This window comes from Corvus brachyrhynchos, unplaced genomic scaffold (genome assembly GCF_000691975.1).
Source record: "Corvus brachyrhynchos isolate BGI_N302 unplaced genomic scaffold, ASM69197v1 scaffold146, whole genome shotgun sequence".
Taxonomy (NCBI): Eukaryota; Metazoa; Chordata; class Aves; order Passeriformes; family Corvidae; genus Corvus; species Corvus brachyrhynchos.
In genome coordinates, this window is record NW_008238960.1 from 617,431 (window position 1) to 636,504 (window position 19,074).

General features: G+C 37.8%; 1 protein-coding gene across 2 annotated transcripts in view; it reads right to left on the reverse strand.

Moving 5' to 3' along the window:
- Positions 1 to 10,743: 10,743 nt before the first annotated feature.
- The window catches only part of TPPP (tubulin polymerization promoting protein), a 74,206-nt gene continuing 65,875 nt past the window's right edge, over positions 10,744 to 19,074 (reverse strand). The window contains exons 4-5 of one of the 2 annotated variants that reach the window (XR_001863407.1): positions 18,372 to 18,502; positions 10,744 to 15,570 (exon numbers count right to left, since the gene is read on the reverse strand). Coding sequence is in view for 1 of the 2 variants with exons in the window: in XM_017738615.1 (XP_017594104.1) it covers positions 18,490 to 18,502 (13 nt within the window). In the remaining variant the exon portion in view is untranslated. Of the gene's footprint in view, positions 18,503 to 19,074 lie in introns of both variants that reach the window. The other variant, XM_017738615.1, reaches the window with a different exon arrangement.

The window sequence follows — 19,074 nt, forward strand, 5'->3', positions numbered from 1 at the left end:
GAAAGGGCCTGACAGCTAAGAAGGCTGGGACTGGGTTTGTGATTGTTTGCTGTTACTGCCATAGTTGTTATTGTTTGTTTGACTGGTTATACACATATAGATATATAATAGTAAAGAACTGTTATTCCTATTTCCCACATCTTTGCCTAAAAGCCCCTTGATTTCAAAATTATAATAACTCGGAGGGAAGGCGGGTCACATCTGCCATTCCAAGGGAGGCTCCTGCCTTCCTTAGCAGACACCTGTCTTTCCAACCAAGACAACTTGCAGTTTACTTGTATAGCTAAATATGGGTTTTTATTACGGGGAGCCAAATTAATATTTTTTCAGCACTCAAAAAGAGAGATCCCACTTCCTCTTTCCTCCATCTTCCTTGTCTAATCAAACACTGTTTTCACCTTCTGTTAACTCTGGCACTTGTTTGCTTGCATTGTGAACTTACTCAAGCTAAACACACAGATATTTTTGCTCGATTAGTGAATTGAGTCATCTTAGCATGTGACCAAAGAAGTAGTGCCAAAAGCTGGGAAAAGGCAACTACACAATTGAGAGTACCGAGACAGAGATCTCAGCTGCAAGGTGACACCAATTTACACACACACATATACTCACACTCTCTCCACAAAACCTTACTATTACTGAACTTTTTATTGTAGGCAAAGTTATTACTGGAGCGAGGCACTGTGTTGCTGTTGATTTTATTATCACACATTATGGCTACATAGTTTTTGTATTAAAAAAATCTTGTCTAGATTTGGATAGAATTTGTTTAGTTTTATTTTATTGCAAGTGATAACAGCATGCAAGTCAATCATTGCCGGTTTATTTTTAAATACACTTCATGTAATCCAGGACTGTATCGGTAACTTTTTCCTGAAAAATGGGAAAAAACTTGCAGTCATTTGTGCTGACTATAAAGAGCTTAGGTGAGAAAAAGCAGAGGGAAAGAGGTTTTATTGTTAATGGGAGACACTGTCAAAATAAATATTCAATACAGAGAAGCAGAGTTACACAAAACCATCAAAGCACCCATCGGCTCCCTTGGCTTATTAAATAAAATACGCACATAAAATACAACAGTTAGAAAGATATTCAGTAAGTGTGTCTCCTGAAATATTGATAAAAAATTTTCAAAAATAAGATAATGGGAAAAAATTCTTCTTTTACCTTCCCCTTAGGTGACTTCTTAAAGCTCAATTCCCTCTAAGGGCTTGAGGTCAAGGTCAACCCTTTATATCTTTTAAGTGCTATATATGTCAGAGTATAGCACAACTACAGTACTGTTTTCAGGGCAAAGAGCAGAGAACAGACCTGTGCTGAGCACTGACGAGATAGCAGGTTGCAACCTTAATAAAATTAAGCCAGGCTCCGCCCTTCCAGGATTGTGATACCTACTCCATGCTGTTTCTGGGGAAGAAGAATAATTACTTATTTATCAGCACTGAAATGAAGCAGCATGCTCCTTAAGAGACGCATTCCAGGAAATATTTGAAGTCTGAAATTACAAGCAGATTTGGATTAGTTAGGGAAGTTTTACACTTTTATCCCAAATCCTTCTATGCTCAAAAATCCAAGATGATACAATATATGAGCATTGCAGTATAAAATACCTCTCTGCAGCACAGGGCACAGACTTTCCAAGATATTTATTCTAACTGAAAACCAGCTAGCCAAGGGTCAGCATTGTGGCTACCTCAGTGCAAAGCTCTGTTGTTGTGCAGTTATTCTAACTGGGAAGCAGGGTATGCTACTGAAAGTTAAGTCTGAGCTGGTGTCAGTCAAGGCTCATATTTTCGTATGGCACTGAGCTGCCCTCTGTAGACACACCAGCTTACTCAGAACTAGCTCCAGCTTTATGTGTAAAGCTGCCCTCTGTGATGGAGACATATCCAAAGTTTCAGGCTTTGGACAGAAGGATCTGCTTTACAGTCCAAGTAAGGTTCCATTGTCCTGCACCATTATCTGGGTGAGTCTATTGCTCATGTAATGAGCCATTTATTAATCACACCATGGAAAGCACCATGTTGCAAGTTCATCACTGTTTGCTGTTTGAAGCAGTATAACCCAAGCACTTAGAAGAGTCCCAAGGGAGTCAGGGACTCTGAAGCCGTGAGAGAGGTCATGTTGCACGTATTTACTGGTAGTACCCAATTATTCAGTCAGCATTAACTTACTCATAATTGAGATAAAGCAGATAAGTGGATGGGCACAGCATTTCAAAGGAGTTCTAACAGTCCACTAGCTCAGCACATTATTTGGTTTTGGTAAAATACATGAACCATCAGTCCAGTGGAAATACGAGAGATATGGACTATAATCAAGAAACTGATAAACAGAGAAGCAAAAGGAGAAAGGTGATTTTAAAGCAGCCACGCTACCATTAAAGCTCACAGAATTGTTAAATAAAATCTTAAAAAAGGGACCCACTGCTCATTGAAAAAAACACTTGGAAGCTTTGATAGAATATCTAGCAAAGGATATTTCACTGTGTCCAACTGGAGAGAAATCTTGATAATCCGTGGTGCACAAAAGCATAATGTACAGGATACAAAACTCACAGCAAGTTGAAAACAGAGATACTGTTATTACTTTTACTGCATGTTAAACGTGTATTAGCAGGAATTAGTAGGAACACTAAGAACTTTCAAAATGTATGCATAGAACAGGTAGCTAACCCCAATACCTATTTTATTTCTTTTCAGAAGGCATTATCCTATGAAGTCCTATAACGTGGACTTTCAGGTCTATGGAATTCCAGTCCATCAATATCATCATATTCAGATGTGTAAAGTGACTTGTAGGGTTTTAAACACCTGATAACAGAATACTTCCATGTGAAATCATCAAGTTAATACAGGTTTACATCTCTTCACTACTGTTTAGTATTGTTGCAAACTTTGTGATGAAGAATTGAAAAGACAACAGAAACACCAGGAAAACCACACCAGACCCAGATTTTGGGTCTATCAAGCACACTTAGGGGATGCTACACAAGAGGAAAAATAATGTGTCAGAAACAACAGACCTGATTCAAAATCAGTTAAGACGTACTCAAACCCCCATATCAAAAAGGATCAAATAAAAAAATCAGAAAGGAAATCCATCAACAAAGGAAGAATGCTTGTCAAGCACTAACACACAAGCAAAGACATAACTCAGCAGCAGCATTTACTATGCTATTGGTTTATGCAGAAGAAATAATGTATATTATGTTCAATGTATTTTAAATACCATCTCTCAGAAGGATGTTTTTCCCTCATAACTGAACTGAACTACAAGCAAAAGACATGGGTCATCTTTACACATTTGCTGCCCAGCTACTTCTTTGGACTTTCCTAGAAAGTACATGAGTTACCTTCTAGTAAGAACCAATAGTTTAGAAAGTTTTTAAGATCACTTTCCATTTTCCTAGATGAATTGCACAATACTGCTCACCAACACATGAATGAACAAGAATCTGAAGTTCTGTTTCATGATTCAGGTTCTAACACTACACATATAATTACTGGCAATAAATAATTTTTTTAAATTTGAACAAATTATTTCTTGCAAGGTTATATGTATGCCATGACTTGTAAATGTTCTTGTATAAATGATAAGCTCTTCTGAATAGAAGCATTTTCCCATTCATCATCTGTACACATCACATCATCTTTTAGCCAAATTCACATTACAATCCAATTAAAAATAAAAATTTTAAAAAGTGATCAATAAAGAATCTAGGTGTCTGAGTGATATGTTTCTGTCTCTACCTATGTGTATATTTTATTTAACATAAAGTCCCTGGGATAAAAAATGTCTGTAATTGCCATGAGGAGGCTACTTAGATTCTGGGTTTTTATAAAAAGAGAAACTGAACAACATTCTTACAATAATTCTTACACAGAATTTTTTAATATGCTGTGGAAATAGGTCTAAATCATTATCATTTGCAAATCAAGATACAATGACATAAAGAAGATTGCCTAAATTCACTGGCTACATCAAAAACCGAGCTGAGAGCAGACCAGCCCTGCTCCCTGTCCCCGACATTTCTTATGAAACTACAGGTCCTAAGGAGGGATGGCTGCAATCAGGCTGTGTCTGTGGTCTTAAGCAATGTGCTACCAATGCAGAAGCATTTCCCTGTCATTTAACTTAATGCAGGACATGTGACAGGAAACCCTGTCACCAAATGCAAGTGAAACCACATCCCTCTGCCATTACTATGCACCTTAGCAAAGCAAGCCAGGGTATTTTGGTAAAGTTATATCAGCTAAAACAGGAAATTGTTTTTTACTTTTTCTATATAAATGCAGTGCTTCAGCCAGCTTTAAGAACTGGATGAATCCTTTGAAGTCTGACCTAAAGTATGGAAGCAGAGGTGCTCTGTTACAGTACACACAACTGGGAAAAGCTAAACTATCTAAGTGACCTAGTGACAGCAGAGCTGTGGGACCTCTAACAATTCCAAGAGATAAAAAGAATTTTTAAAAAGCCACCATTGTTCTCAGTTTGCATGATGTAAACACAAAAATTCCCATCTGTAAACACAGAGAAAGGATTTCCCGCAAGTTAGGTGGGGTATTCAAAGCTTGTATCTGAAACAAATTGAGCCAAAAATGCAAGAATTCTTAGGACATTTAAACTCTTATACAAGGGGATGTGCCTGTGTCTGTATGTGCACATGTGAGTAAATCCTAAGTGCTTCCTATCTCTTAATTGTTGCAGAGGTTATAACAGTGTTTGTACAACAGCAGTTTCCTTCTACTAATATTTATGTATTTTCTTTTTGAAAGTATTAAACTCTGGAGCAGGGACAATCTTGGTTTTGCTGTCTGAATCACTGAATGTGCTGTCAATTGTCTTACTAGACATCAGTAAACTGTATTTCTGATACTAGAATGTAAGAACATATTCGTTTTAATATTTTAATCAACATACACTGTGATCTCAAGAGAATATCCTGTAACAATTCATGCAGCTTGCAATGAAATCCTCAGATCGGCAGGAGCTGGTCTGTGCAGACTTGGCAATGATTAGATGCAGTTCATATGGAAGTTTAAAAATGCATTATTTTTCCAGCTAGCTAAACACATTTTAAATGGAACTGAATTATGTACTGACCAACAAATCTCCAGCACTGCGATTAATCAAATCTCATTGTGGGTGAAATGTTTCCATTAGGATCCCAAGTTTCTACAAGGAGAGATGTCTGGATCTCTTCTGCTCAGAGTACCAAATCAAGAAGATCTGATTCAAAACCAGACATCTGACACAAAGAAATGCTCATAAGGCTTTGCCTCTTGTTGAAGGATGGAAAAATATAGGTCAAAATCTCAAGTTCTCATGAAAAACTCTGATACCAGCTTTGTTCAGCATTTCTGTAATTATGATCTTGCTAAAAAAAAATATTTTGCTAAACAAAGATCTTTGGTTACACCAAACTAAAAATATTACATTTCACATCCACATAGAGATGGAGAGAGACTGTCTTTAAACTCTAATGTAGTTCCAGTCAGTGTTGCACCATTGTGAACATGTCAATCTTACAATTAAAGAAAAGCCCTAGTTTATTGCTCAAGCAGAAGTCCTTGGCTGCTTTTTGATTTCACAAACTAAGTGAATTAGTCAACTAGTTGAGTTGAACACTGGTTCAATGGGTTTTTTTCCTTTTAAATATAATAACTTTTTGCTATACTGGTGAAAAAACAAAAGCAGGAATTTTCCTTAACTCCTGAAAGGATACAAGTTAGTGACTTGTCTACATACCTGAAAAATCTATTTTTTCAAGAGTCAGCATTTGCCTGAAACTTATCTCAGTTTTTTCTTTGCTGACAAAAGACCATACCCTCACAGTTATGTTAGCTGATTAGTGAAATACATTTTTTAACTGAGGCAAATGCTCCTTTTTCCCACCTGTCATTTCATTAAGTCTGCAACTGCTGTCAGCTGAGCTGTTTTCACTTGTTTAGCACCTGCTGAATCTGCATTCAAATTGAATGGCACAGTCCCGAAAGATGATGATCTCTCAACGATCCCAAGTGAATTTTCTGTGGTCAAGAAAAAAATGTGATTAGATAGGCTCCAGATCCATTTGCAAGGACTACAGGAACAAAACAGCTACTCTGCCTTAGAAATTATCAGTTTCCTGGCCCAACCTCAAGCACCTCCAGAGTTCATGACAATGAAGGCGGAACAATACCATCTTAATTACTCTTCACGCTGGTCCCAATGTGTCTGACTGGGTTTTTAAAGAACTGTGTGACAGTAAATAGCACAATTAACACATATATGGTGTTCAATACTGAGTGCTTCCATCTACTGAGACATGCTATAGCAGGGAGCAGCAGACTACAGTGAGAATCTGGGTTCATCACAGGACCCTTGTCCTCCTCACAATCACTCACAGATCACAAATATTTGCTAGTTATGCTCCATAGCACTCTGGTATGTTCATGACCTTTCCTCATCTTAAAATACATTAAAGAAAAACGCTGTAAAGACTTTTGCTGCTAGAGCTGTTCATGTTTCCACACCTTGGGGCTAGGTGGATACACAGAATGACAGAAATAACTTAGAATCATAATGACAGAATACGCTGAGTTGGAAGGGAACCATCAGGGTCATTGAGTCCAACTCCTGGCCCATGTTGAAGACAGAGGCAAAGAACGCATTATACACTTCTGTTTCTCTCTATCCTTGTTTGTGAGATGACCATCCTCATTCTGTAATGGGCTTTAACTGTCTTTTGCCATTAACTTTTTTGAAAAAACTCTTTCTATTGCCCCTCCACAGTTCTTGCCAGCTTCACCTCTAACCAAGCCTTGGCCACACTAATTTTCTCCCTACACTGGCAAATAATATCTCTGTATTCTTCCCATGTCACCTGACCTTGCTTCCATTGGACATAACCTTCCTTTTCTGTCCTTTTTCCAAGATCCACATACAGCCAAGCTGTCCTTCTGCCTTGTCTGCCTGACTTGGGACATTTAGGAATAACCCTTCTTTTTATAGCATAAAACTACTCAGAGATGCCATAAAATGAATTTTTTTTTGAGAGCAAAGAAAAAGAACCAGAATTAATTCTTCAAATTACTGTATAATGAAATACTTTTATGGCACTTCTGCATTTACACCATTCCTGCACTAAGGCAGAATTTTTAATTCTGATTCAAACTAAGTGATCTTTATCACACAGCCAGTCTTTGGAAAATAAGAAATTCTGTTTTCCCTGGAGCAGTACATTTGTTCATATACTCCACATTGAGTGTAAAGCTCACAGTAAAACAAGCTCAGATGGGATCAGGATAAAAAGTATGAATGAAAAGAATAGGGAGTGTTCATGCAAACAGCTCTGTAAATAGATTTTAGAGGCTGTAAATAGCAACAGGAGCTAGCTGACCACTAGGAGCCAACTATTCCTGCTTTGGAGTAGTAACCTACTTGCTTATCTCAGCAGCTAAGTGACTTACACATAAATCATGGATTTATACACCTAGAGAAATGCTATCATCTCCAGAACAAGCAGTACATTCCAACAAAGTTTACATGTATTCTAAATACTCCTTCCAGGAAATCAAGACGTGTATGCACATGAGATAAACACTTACCTAGAGTGGGAAAGGTCAGTCTGTTGTGGCAGTGGATAACTTCTTGGTGTCTGCCAAAGTTTAAGTTTTCTTTGTGTTTCAGGAACTTGACACTACCAGTGTCAGGAAGGTCAGACAGCCAACTGTAGAATTTGTGTGAAAGAGCTAGTCTAGAAGCCAATGACCTGTCATATTTTTAGTCCAACAACAAGTTGATAGATACAGTGTTCACTAGAAATATGTCATTGACACTGCAATATTCATCCAGACTGGCCAGTTGCACAGGACCTGGTACTGATTGAGTTGTCACAGAGCAGGGTCACAGCAAATCATTTTGACATCTTGGGCAGCTTGCCAGGTCTTGCCTAGGAGAACTTTTGCTTTCTTTGTTTTGAGCAGGTGAGAGGAGAGTTTGAGGTGAGGCCAGCACAATTTTTCTACCTCCTCTCTCTCCACTCAGAGAAGCAAATCTTCAACAGTGTGCCTGAAATAGTAGGAGTGATCCATGTTTTCTGGGGATGTGAAAGATGCTTATGAGAGTGGGATAGCTGGTCACTGCTCAGGAGTCAAAGGTATCTAACTGGTCCAAGGCCAGACTTTGTCCACATGGAAATGACCTATTACAGGATGCTGCTCATCAGTGACCCACCTTGCCTCTATCGTACTTACCACAGCAGATGGAGCAGGACACTGTGTGATAGGTCTGTGACCATTGTGCTGGACTATACTCATTTTTTGTTGCCTGACTTGGTTTATACAAAGCTTGTTTATCACACAGCCAATCTCACTGCCCAGCAGGCCCAACCAACTCCTACAAATTCATTCAACCTTGAAGCTCCTCTGTCATTAGCAAAGTTTCCCTTCTATTGGTCTTATTGCCATCTTGGTTCTATTACCCTATCTCATTTTCATAGTGAAGTCAGGCAGTCAGGAGCAAATTATGATGAACACAGGTAGTTGTTGCAAACATATACAAAACTGGAGAGAAACTTGTGAATCAGGATGATCCGCAAAGGAAGGGAGTAGCTTCAGGCTCAATAAAAACCAAATCATTTTACAGAGCTGACATTCTCTAAATCAAAGAAGTCTATTGATTGTCAAAATGTTTGGGTTTTTTTTTTAACTCTATACGCCAAGGTTCATAAACAGAGAAAAATCTTCCTCTGTGGTATACCAGTGTTTAGTCTGCATATGCAAAAATTCACCTACAGTAATGAGATAGATAGCAAAAACCAAGACATAATACAGTGCCACAGCTACAAGACTGAAAGACCAAGATTCCAGAAGTGAAAAAAAAACCCAAACATGTTCCCTTTGATTGCTGCTGGATGAGTTTTGCAGAAGCTCAGGAGGGCAAGTAAGAAGGGAGTGCAAAGGGAGTAGGAGAAAAGCAAGCTTGGTAAGTCAGAAAGGAAGAACTCAGTAAAATGAGACAAAATCAAACAATGAGGAATGTTTTGTACTCACTGATACTAATTTCAGCTTTTCCTCAGTATACATTTTTTTCATAGAAGACGTTTTAGAAATGCTACATGTCTTCTTAGCTCAGTGTAGTTTATCATAGTTTAATCAGATTTGATAAGTGTTACCACATTCAGTGTTACTTTTCTGCACATTCATGCATAGTTTGTAATACAGATCTTGTAACAAAGTTGAAGTTCCCATGTTATTTCACAGTCTTTGAATATGTTACGATGATGAAATAAAAGGAGGATCAATGATCCAAAACAGTGAGAAGAAAATGTCAAGTCTTTTATTCGTGAGAAAGCAATACCAAAAAATTACCTTATCTTATAAAAATCTTGTCCTAGGCTTTCATAGCACTATGCAGATTCAAGTGACTACTTTGGTATGTATGTTAAGAAGTTGTTTACCTTCTCATCACCATTCATTACCCCTTCCCTCTCCCCATCCTTTCTTTTTCACGGCATTGGAGCTATAAGGCAAAAAGGAGAAAATGTTACCTTCCTCACATGCATAGCTACTCCCCAGATGGGATATGAAGCTTCGCAGTAAAAACTGGTTGCCCTGCCAACCCAGAGAAATGAACGACCACTGATAAACTGGATGTTCCTGTGAATATTGTAAAGACACATATTGACAGTGTATTAGTGAAAAGCTGAGAGTTATGTGTGCTCTTTGATCCTCTCAAAGATATCACTCACCCTTCCCTGTACGTCTGTCTTCAAAACTGTCACCTGAATAACACCCTTCTCAGAGAATCAGAGTCAGCTTGGCAGAAAGGAAGAGATGATGCACCATGATCCCAGACAGAGTGGGACACTGTGCTTACAGGTGGTGTGCAGGACAGCTGAACAGAAGCCAGGATGCAGGCAAGGTAGTAGGAAAGGCAGTTAATCCACAAAACAAAAAAGGCTCGAAAAATGTGTTTGTGCCATTAAGCTATTTAAACCTCCCTACCCTCCTACACTGAAGTTGAATACCACTGTATCAATTTCTATTTACTGGATTTGGCCCTATGCATTCATTTTGTCCTCTGCTTGTGGTTCAGGTCGATTCTTCAGTGTTTTCCAGGGTCTTCTAGTTCCCCATTTCTCTTTAGGGGTTTCTGAGATCCAGTGTGTCTGACATTCTTGTGTTTGTGTTACTGAGACTGCCAAAGCCCACTTAGCAAGGTATCATCAAACTTTCTGAAAAAAACACCAGATCACTGTAATTCTTATCCAAAATCTACTTAGGAGATATTTGGCAAAACCAGATTTAATCCCAGGTATTCCTTCATCTGTATAATGGTGACTGTTTATACAACTGCAGATCAGTTAAAATAACACAGGTCACTCTGGTGAAAAAAAGTCTTCTTTCCAAGCTTCTCAGAATATGACTCCATCCACCATCATATATGGCAGATGAAGCACCAAGAGCTTTGGTTTGTGAACTCCTTATGAATTAGGCACAAACACTTAAAAGTCTTCAGATCAGCATTTAAACAGCACAGTAACAATTTCTGTACCATGCCTTGAGGACAGAAAAGGCTACATGGATGGACAGAAAGCCTAGAAGCAGCAAAACAAAATAGAAAAACAGTGGTAGGTTTTGAAAGTCTTGCAACATGACATGTTTCGCAATGCAGAATAACCCATACTGATTTTGGCACATGAAAACCTGTAATATTATTTAAGTAAAATTTCAATCACAAAAGCACAATTTAATGTCAGATAATTTACAATAAAGCATTTTAATCTGAATGTAAGACATTGTAAAATTCATCAACTCAGAGTAACCCACAACAGTTTTCAGATGTATGCATACTCGAATGACCTCAGAACTATGCATGCTTTGAGATATATTTGTCCTTAACCCTTAGTAGCGTTCTAACAGCTTTATTAGTTTTACACTATCAGATATTTCTAAGCAAACCAACAGACTCAAAAGGAAAATATTCAGAAAAGATTTCATGCTCAGTTATGTCAAAGAGGTGACACACTTGTAACAGACACAATTACAGATTGGTTGTGTATTAAGTACTTACATAGGAACATATTTGGATTTTACTGTTGTATGTTCATATAATGCACTCTGATGGTGTTATTTTATCAGCCAATAAGTGGCTACTGCCATCTACTGGAAAAATTATTAAAATACAGAAATTACATTATACTGCCAGCAAGGGACCTGGAGTACAATATCCTTTCTGGAAATAAATTCTCAATAGTTTATCAGATATAAAAACTGCTACAAGGATATTATCAGGGGCTGTTAGCTTAGATACAGATACATTGCAGATATGAAAGTATAAGTGAAAGAAATTTAGCTTAGCTCCATTTCAGAACTGCTGTTAAAAGTTTGCTTCTAAAATTCCAAGTGATTGTAACTGCTTTCATGCTCATACTCTGCACCACACAGCTCTGCTGACTGCTACTCTGTTGCCTTTCATCCCTGTTTCCACTTGACCTGTGATACTCAGAATCTAAATTCATACACTAAATGCTGCAGTATCTGAAGTATCTCATGTTACAGTATTCCCACGGAAATCAAGTTCTTAATTTACAGGTTGCATGACACTCATAAATTGGTTTCTTTTTTGGCTTTAAGTGGAAATTTTCCAGTTGTCAGTCTTACGCATAAGGATCTAACTTTTAAAATTATTTTTAAATTTTTGTTTCAAGATACACTTTCCATTCTCTGATCAGATTTTTAACCAGGACCTTGGTTTTGCTTGAGGAAAAAAACCAGCAACCAAGTGTCCTGACATGGCACTGTCTGATAACTAACTGGAACAGAAGAGCAGCATCTGCTGAGTAACCACCTCTGCTCGCTACAACATTTAAGGATGTTTGGAGATTTCCTCACAAAGGTCCAATCCTGCCTGATCTTTATTCATTATCCCAATAAACCAAAAACACCATAAGGTTAAATGCACTGGTATGAAATGATTTCATTTGCAAAACAAAAGACACTGAACTCAGCATGCCACTCAGAGTTCAGATTACAGATTTAATGCTGCACAGCTTCAGTTAAGGCAGTGCTGACAGGCAAAGTGTATTAACACTTCTGGTAATGATGTCAACACTGAGCTAAACATGGTGTCTTGTCGGCTTGGATGTGAGCACACGACTTGAGCAGATGTCAGAAAAACACCTCTCTCACATGGATGGTGAGACTGTCACTACTCCCAAATCACTGTATCTGTGTTCACTGGTTGATAGGCGCAGCAGTTCTGCAGGGTAGAATGGTGAAACTTGCATGAAGAAACAGAAATGACAAACATTTATTTGTACCTACTTTGGATTCTTGATTGTTGCACACCACAGGATACCTGTAAAACTATTACTGAGAATTAAGAAATAAAAGAACAGATGTGACTTTACTTTTCAAATGCCACAATTTTTCTAAAGAAGAATAGTGGTCATCAAGTCCAGATTCCTACATTTGCAACAGAAAATCCTTGCCACAAGGACCACATGATGCAAGCATTTTTATGGTAACTGATTCTAGGGTGACACCTGTTTCTAACCACCTATTTCGCAATTTCAGTAAGAAATACTTTTCCTTCCCATTGTATCTTGAAGCAATATGGGACAACATGTTTTATGACCTGCTTTAGTTTCTTATAAATAGCCTTAATCTGCCTACAGCTTCTGTCAAATAACTTCAAAAAGGGAGTAAAAACTGTGGTATGCTGCTCATTTGGATAACCAGCTCCTTTGAGCTTTTATCTACTAGAAATATTTAGAAAAAACATGTTAAAATACTCCAGTTATACCACTGCTTTTTGGTTATTTACACTTCACTCTTCAAAATGTATTCAGTACTTTAATCAATTTAATCAATTCTGACTTCATATTCATCAAAGTATATAGAATTTCATTAGTTATCAAAGCAAAGTATTATCTCTGGTAGACAATTGAAATTACCAAATAATTCAAAAGAGAAAATAACAATTAAAAAATATAACAGTTTTATTGATTTATATTTATGTACATCTACACATAAAGTATATATATGTACATACTAGAACTGAAGTCAGATTTAAATGGAAATTGGTGAGTACTAATTTACTGTACAATTTCAATCATGAAATTCAGATTTTTAAGAGCTTTTTAGAGGAATTGGGCACACAAAATTTACAGAAATTAAAAAAAAAAATTAGAAAAAGAAAGGAAAAAAAACCCCAACTTTGATTTTTGACTCATTCTTCACCACAATAGAGAATACAGATCTGAACTGAGAATTAGTCCCCAACATTCCAGATTTATTTTCTCTCTAGACACCAAACACAACACAGTAAGCTATACACTTGGCTTTGCAACTGGAAGAAGATTACAGAATTCTGAAAAAACTTCTCAAGTCTCTAAATTATTTTTGGTACTGTATCATTGACCTGCAAAACCATCCTTTTTTATTGAAATGAAGGCTTGTATCGGTTGAGTCAGGGAAATATATTGATACTTAAATGAGGAAGGACCAAGAGGGTTGGGGTTTAGTTTAGTAGAGAAGGCTCAAAGGTGATCTTGTCAAGTGTTTATGTTATCTGAATGTTGTATACAATTACAGAATCACAGAATGGTTTGGGTTGCCTGGGACCTCAAAGATCACCTGGTTCCACTCCCCCTTCCCGCCATGGGCAGGGATACCACCCACTAGATCAGGTTTCACAGGGCCCCACCCAATCTGGCCTCAAACACTTCCAGCAATGGGGCATTCACAACTTCTGTGAGCAACCTACTCTAGTGCTTTACCACTCTTTGAGTAAAGAATTTCTTCCTAACATCTAGTCTAACATCTAAACCTGCCCTCTTTCAGTCTAAAGCCATTGCCCCTTGTCCTGTTACTGCCTGCCTGTTTAGAACCACAGAACCATAAAGTGATTTGGGTTGAATGGAACCTTCAGAGATCCAACACCACCCTGCCAATGGAAGGGTCTCTCACCAGATCTGGTTGCTCAAAGTCTTGTCTTTCTCTATCTTTCTCATTAGCCCCCTTTATACATTGAAAGGCTACAATAAGGTTTCCCTGGAGCGTTTTCTTCTGCAAGCTGAGCAACTTCTTTCAGCCCTTTTTTTTTTCCACAGGAGAGGTGTTCCATCCTCACTCTGATAATTTTCATGCCCTCTTCTGGACCTGCTCAAACAGATCCATGTCTTTCTTGTATTGAGGGCTCCAGAAGTGGGTGCCGTACTCAAGTGCGGTCTTATGAGACCAGAGCAGAGGGGCAGAATCACCCCCTCAACCTGCTGGCCATGCTGCTTTTGATGCAGACAAAGATATGGTTGGCTTTCTGGCCTGCAAGTGCACATTGCTGGGTCATGTCTGATTTTTCATCTACCAGTATCTATCCTCAAATCCTTCTCCACAGACCGGCTCTCAATCCCTTCATTCTCCAGTCTGTATGGATACTGGGGAATGCCCACACCAAGTCGTAGGACTTGGCCTTGTTGAATTTCATGAGGTTCACACAGTCCCACTGCTCAAGCCTGTCAGGATACCTTTGGATGGCATCCCTTCCCTGCTGCATCAACTGCGCCACTCAGCTTGGTGCCATCTGCAAACCTGGTGAGTGAGAATCCCACTGTATAAAGATGCAGTCAGGCTCTTCTCAGTGGTATCCAGTGGATGGACAACAGGCAAAAGGCATAAACTGAAATTCAGGAAATACCATTTAAACATAAGAAGAAAAAACCATTGTTATGGTAAGGTCAAACACTGGATCTGGTTGCATAGAGAGGCTACAGAGTTTCCATCCTTGGAGATGTTCAGAAATTACCAGACAAGGTATTAAGGAACTTGCTTTAGCCAACCATGCCTTGAACTGGTGGGGGATGGGGATTGGGCACATGGCCTCAAGAGATCCCTTCCATGACATGCAAGAAACAGCCTCACACAGAGCAACAACTGGCTCCTAGTCTGGTATGGCAAACCTCAGAAATAGACACAAGAGTGAATTCTATTCACTTACACAATCCTCAAAGTTGTTACCCTTTGTAGCATGATTTTATGATTATGTAGTGTCAGATATTTTTAGGTGTCCTTAATCTTTCTGCCTTTCTTTTTGCAACCCATACTGGTAATTGTTTACTGGAACATGGAAAGTCTGATCAAAAATATTTTAATGAGTTTGAAATTGAGGTAACACATTTATAGCTGTTTTAATGCCAGTATTTTCAATCCACAGATTTTTTCAAAAACATTTTGTAGACTTTTTAACCTTACCCAATATCTTCCAATTCTCTCTTTTTCACCTGGCCAATAAATCTGGGGTTAGGATCTTCTTAATTTTCCCCCTAAATTAGACTCAAATTAGACTCTTAAGAGAAATCTAGTCTTTTATCTTGAACACAATGTATCCTTCTAGCTTTACTATCACTGCATTCGGAATCGTTTTCTTGTAGGTCTTGCACAGGAAGAAATTCTCTGGGGCACATTTTTCAAAGGCAAAAACAGCAGGTAAGAAATCAATCATCAAGAAAAAATATTGTCCATTGGGTCCCACTTTCCAGCAATGCCTTTTGAAATCTCCTTGCATACACTTAAATGAGAGCTGCAAATGAATGTTAGAATAACAGACAGAGATTAATTTTTAATAGTTATGCATCATTCTTGACAGCTGAACAAAAACTTAAGCACACAGGAAATTAGCGCTTCATAAACAGCAGCTGCCCTGAGCAGAGGGAACGTGAGCACAACCAACAGCCAGTTGTTTTGGGGTGAAGATAACTGGCATCAGAATGAGATGTTCAGATGGTGAAAATTCTGGTACCTAGTACTGTGTTTGAGTCTCTTCATTGGCAATATTATGAATCTGTTCCATTTTTTGCCTTACTTTATTTTAAGTAGATAATATGTTGACTGCAATAAAAATTTCTGAGACAAACTGTCTATACTGCTCTGAAAAATCCAGCATTTAGCACCTGGTTCAGAACTGTGTATGCTTGCAAAAACACATCTCCACTATGAAAAAATAACCTTCCCAATGCACGGAAATACTTGACAATATCTGTTTTAACATAATGAGTTCTCCTTGGCTAGTATGTATTTGTTGGAGAAATCCTACTAAAGATAATATAAACAGTTCCAGACATTATCATCTTAAAACCAGAATTAAAGAGAAACTTTTGAACACTGGCAGAACATCAAAATACTTTCTCCTCTGCTTCCTTCACAGAATAACAATAATTAATTTCTTTTAAAATCTGCATTATTTGTACAACTATGATTAATGGAAAAAATCCACTGAACAGAACATGGATTAGCCACATTAACCCTTCAGCGTATGAGCAGAATGCAATTTCTACACAAATGCAGGAGACTTATTTTTCTGAGTCAAACAAAAAAAAAACAAACCCTGCATAAACCCACTTTCTTTTCTTGTGAATCTTGTTTTTTCTAACTGCAACTTTCAACAGCTACTCAAAATCCTCTTTTGACTGTTTTATTGCAGGGACTTCTTGGCAGCTTTATATGGAGTCGGGTTTGTTTTTAATAGGAATGTAAAGGATTTGGATGCCAAAAAGATTTGGGGACAGTAACATTTCGTTTTCCCCTGGTTAATGTCCAGTTGAAGGCACTCTGGGAACTAACCACACTATTTTAAACTTGTGAGAGTAGTTTTTGTTTCAACAAACTTGTATTGCAAAATTCTGTAATGGTAGACGTAAGTTATTATTCTATGTCTAAACAATATTAATTTTTAAAATATTAATGATCTGCAAATTTCTTAGTCTTCATATCCATTAATACGATGAACCATGGAAACATTGAACATGAAAAAAAATTATTGGATTAGCATTTCCACTGATGAAAAATAGTCCAGATGGGCTACATTACATGATCAAGCACTGCTGAAAATCAGGAGATCTGCAGAGGAAAATGGTACTGAATACCATATTCAATATACTTGGTATATTCACTTATAGTCATTACCTTATAGAACCTTTTCCTCTCATTCCTGTCAAAATTCATATGGTTAGAATAAAATGGGAACAAAATACACCTGAATTTAGGGTGAATGAGTAATGTACATAGTAAATACACTCTCTCTATTTTATCCACTTTAATACTTACAGAACTTGACTTGAGAATAGCATTAGACTAAAATCTGAACAAAACTTTGATAGATCTATGCCAAAAGCCTCCTGCCTGGCTTAGGTGGGATAGAGAGTGGTCTAAAACTGTCATCCAATCTCTGAAAGTTTTCCCTGGCCATAAGAAAAGAGAAGAAATCCTTCCCAGACTTACTAGCAAAAAAGTGTCGGATTGGTTGCTTTGAAGATGGTAACATGAAAAAAACCTGACTCTACTTTTAGAAGTTATTTTAAAGGCAATTATATTTATTTGACCCTGCTGCTTTTCAAGTTTCACTTTTGAGCTTTTGTCTTGCACCCTACTGTAAATAAAGACATTACATGTTAATCTCAAAGTAACTGATAATGGCTTTAATAGATTGATGAGTGTATTCTGTTAGCAATAAAATACTATCCAATTTCCAAAAACTGAAAAAGAATTTTAAAAAGCTTACATGGACAATCAGCCATATATTGTAATGGTGACAAAATTAGGCCCTAAACAGCTAACATAAAGAATGGCAGGTAGCCTAAAGTAGATCAAATTGAAAAGGTAAGATGTTTGAGCTAAAAAAAGTCTAATATTATAGGGAACAAGTATGTTTACTATAAAAAATTAAATTAAGGAAAAAATCTTTAAAAAACATCTCCTACTAAGCAGAAAGAACACTAGGAAACTGAGACAGGATGCGAGGAAATGGCATAAAGCTCTGTCAGTGGACACAGATCGGGTATTAGAAAAGAGATTGTCACTGCAAGAGTGGCCAAGCAGCGGCACAGGCTCCCCAGGGAAGTGGTCATGGGCCCAAGCCTGTCAGTGCTCAACAAGGGTTTGGACAGCACCCTGACATGCTGTTCAACTTTTAGGCTGCTCTGTGTGGAGTCGGGAGCTGGACTTGACGATCATTGTGGGTTCCTTCCAACTCAAGATATCCAGTGATTCTGTGGGTTTGGATTCACTATACAGGTATTTCAAGTGACATGAGTATAATCTAAATAAAGGTGCTATCTAATGTATAGGAATTAAGAGAAAAAAAGCACACAAGTCAGATGTTTAACACAATGATAGATACGAATGTCGCAACTACTTTGCCCTTTGAGTCTCTTTTCTTCCTTCTCCCTAACATCCCTTAAACCACAAACAGCCAAAGATACACTATATAACCTGCACTTCAAGTTACAGAGGAATATAGTAATAACCCATCTGCACATTAACATAACTACATACGTCCTGGCCCTCTGTCCCAATTCACAGTACCTGCACAGATTTTACACTTACCAGCTCTTAAGGCGGGAGATAATGTGAGAAGATCAGATCTTGTGAGGAGATTTGGTTTCTTTTCTCTTTAAGAAATTCACCACTACTCAGAATCAGGCTTTTTATCTGTTCTGTATCATTAATCCAGTTCCCTTGAAACCAACAAAAAGACTCCCTATTAATACTGAAAGGAAATACATCAGATTCATAGTAAACATAATGTAAATATTCTGGGAAGATCAACAGAAATAAAACCAGTTAGACAATCAGTGCTCAAGAGAGTTTGTCTTTATATCAGTTTTTTAAAAAGCTGGCAGTACAGGCAGGTAAAAAGACAAGACACTTTCAAGGCTGAAGACTAAAATGCGACATGGTAACAGTTCAAAGGACTTTAAGGACTAGTTCACTAAACCTGAGTATAAGTTTGCTGTTTTAAACTGAAACTTGGTAAAAACTGATCGGCTGCATTCACAGACCATACACATATTACAGCTCAGAATGTCCCCACAGCAGTTTAAAAAATTCAGGAAAGCCATCATGTTAAAACGTATTTTATTTTCTGTCATAATGCAATTTTACACGAGAATACGATTACTTTCTCATCACCAATGAATAAAATATTTCAAGTGAACAGTTGACGAGGGGTAGCAGTGCTGCACGTACATGTGCCGAAGGGGGCCAGGTGCAGGGATTCCGCACCGGCTGGCAGCCGGCCGCAGTTGCT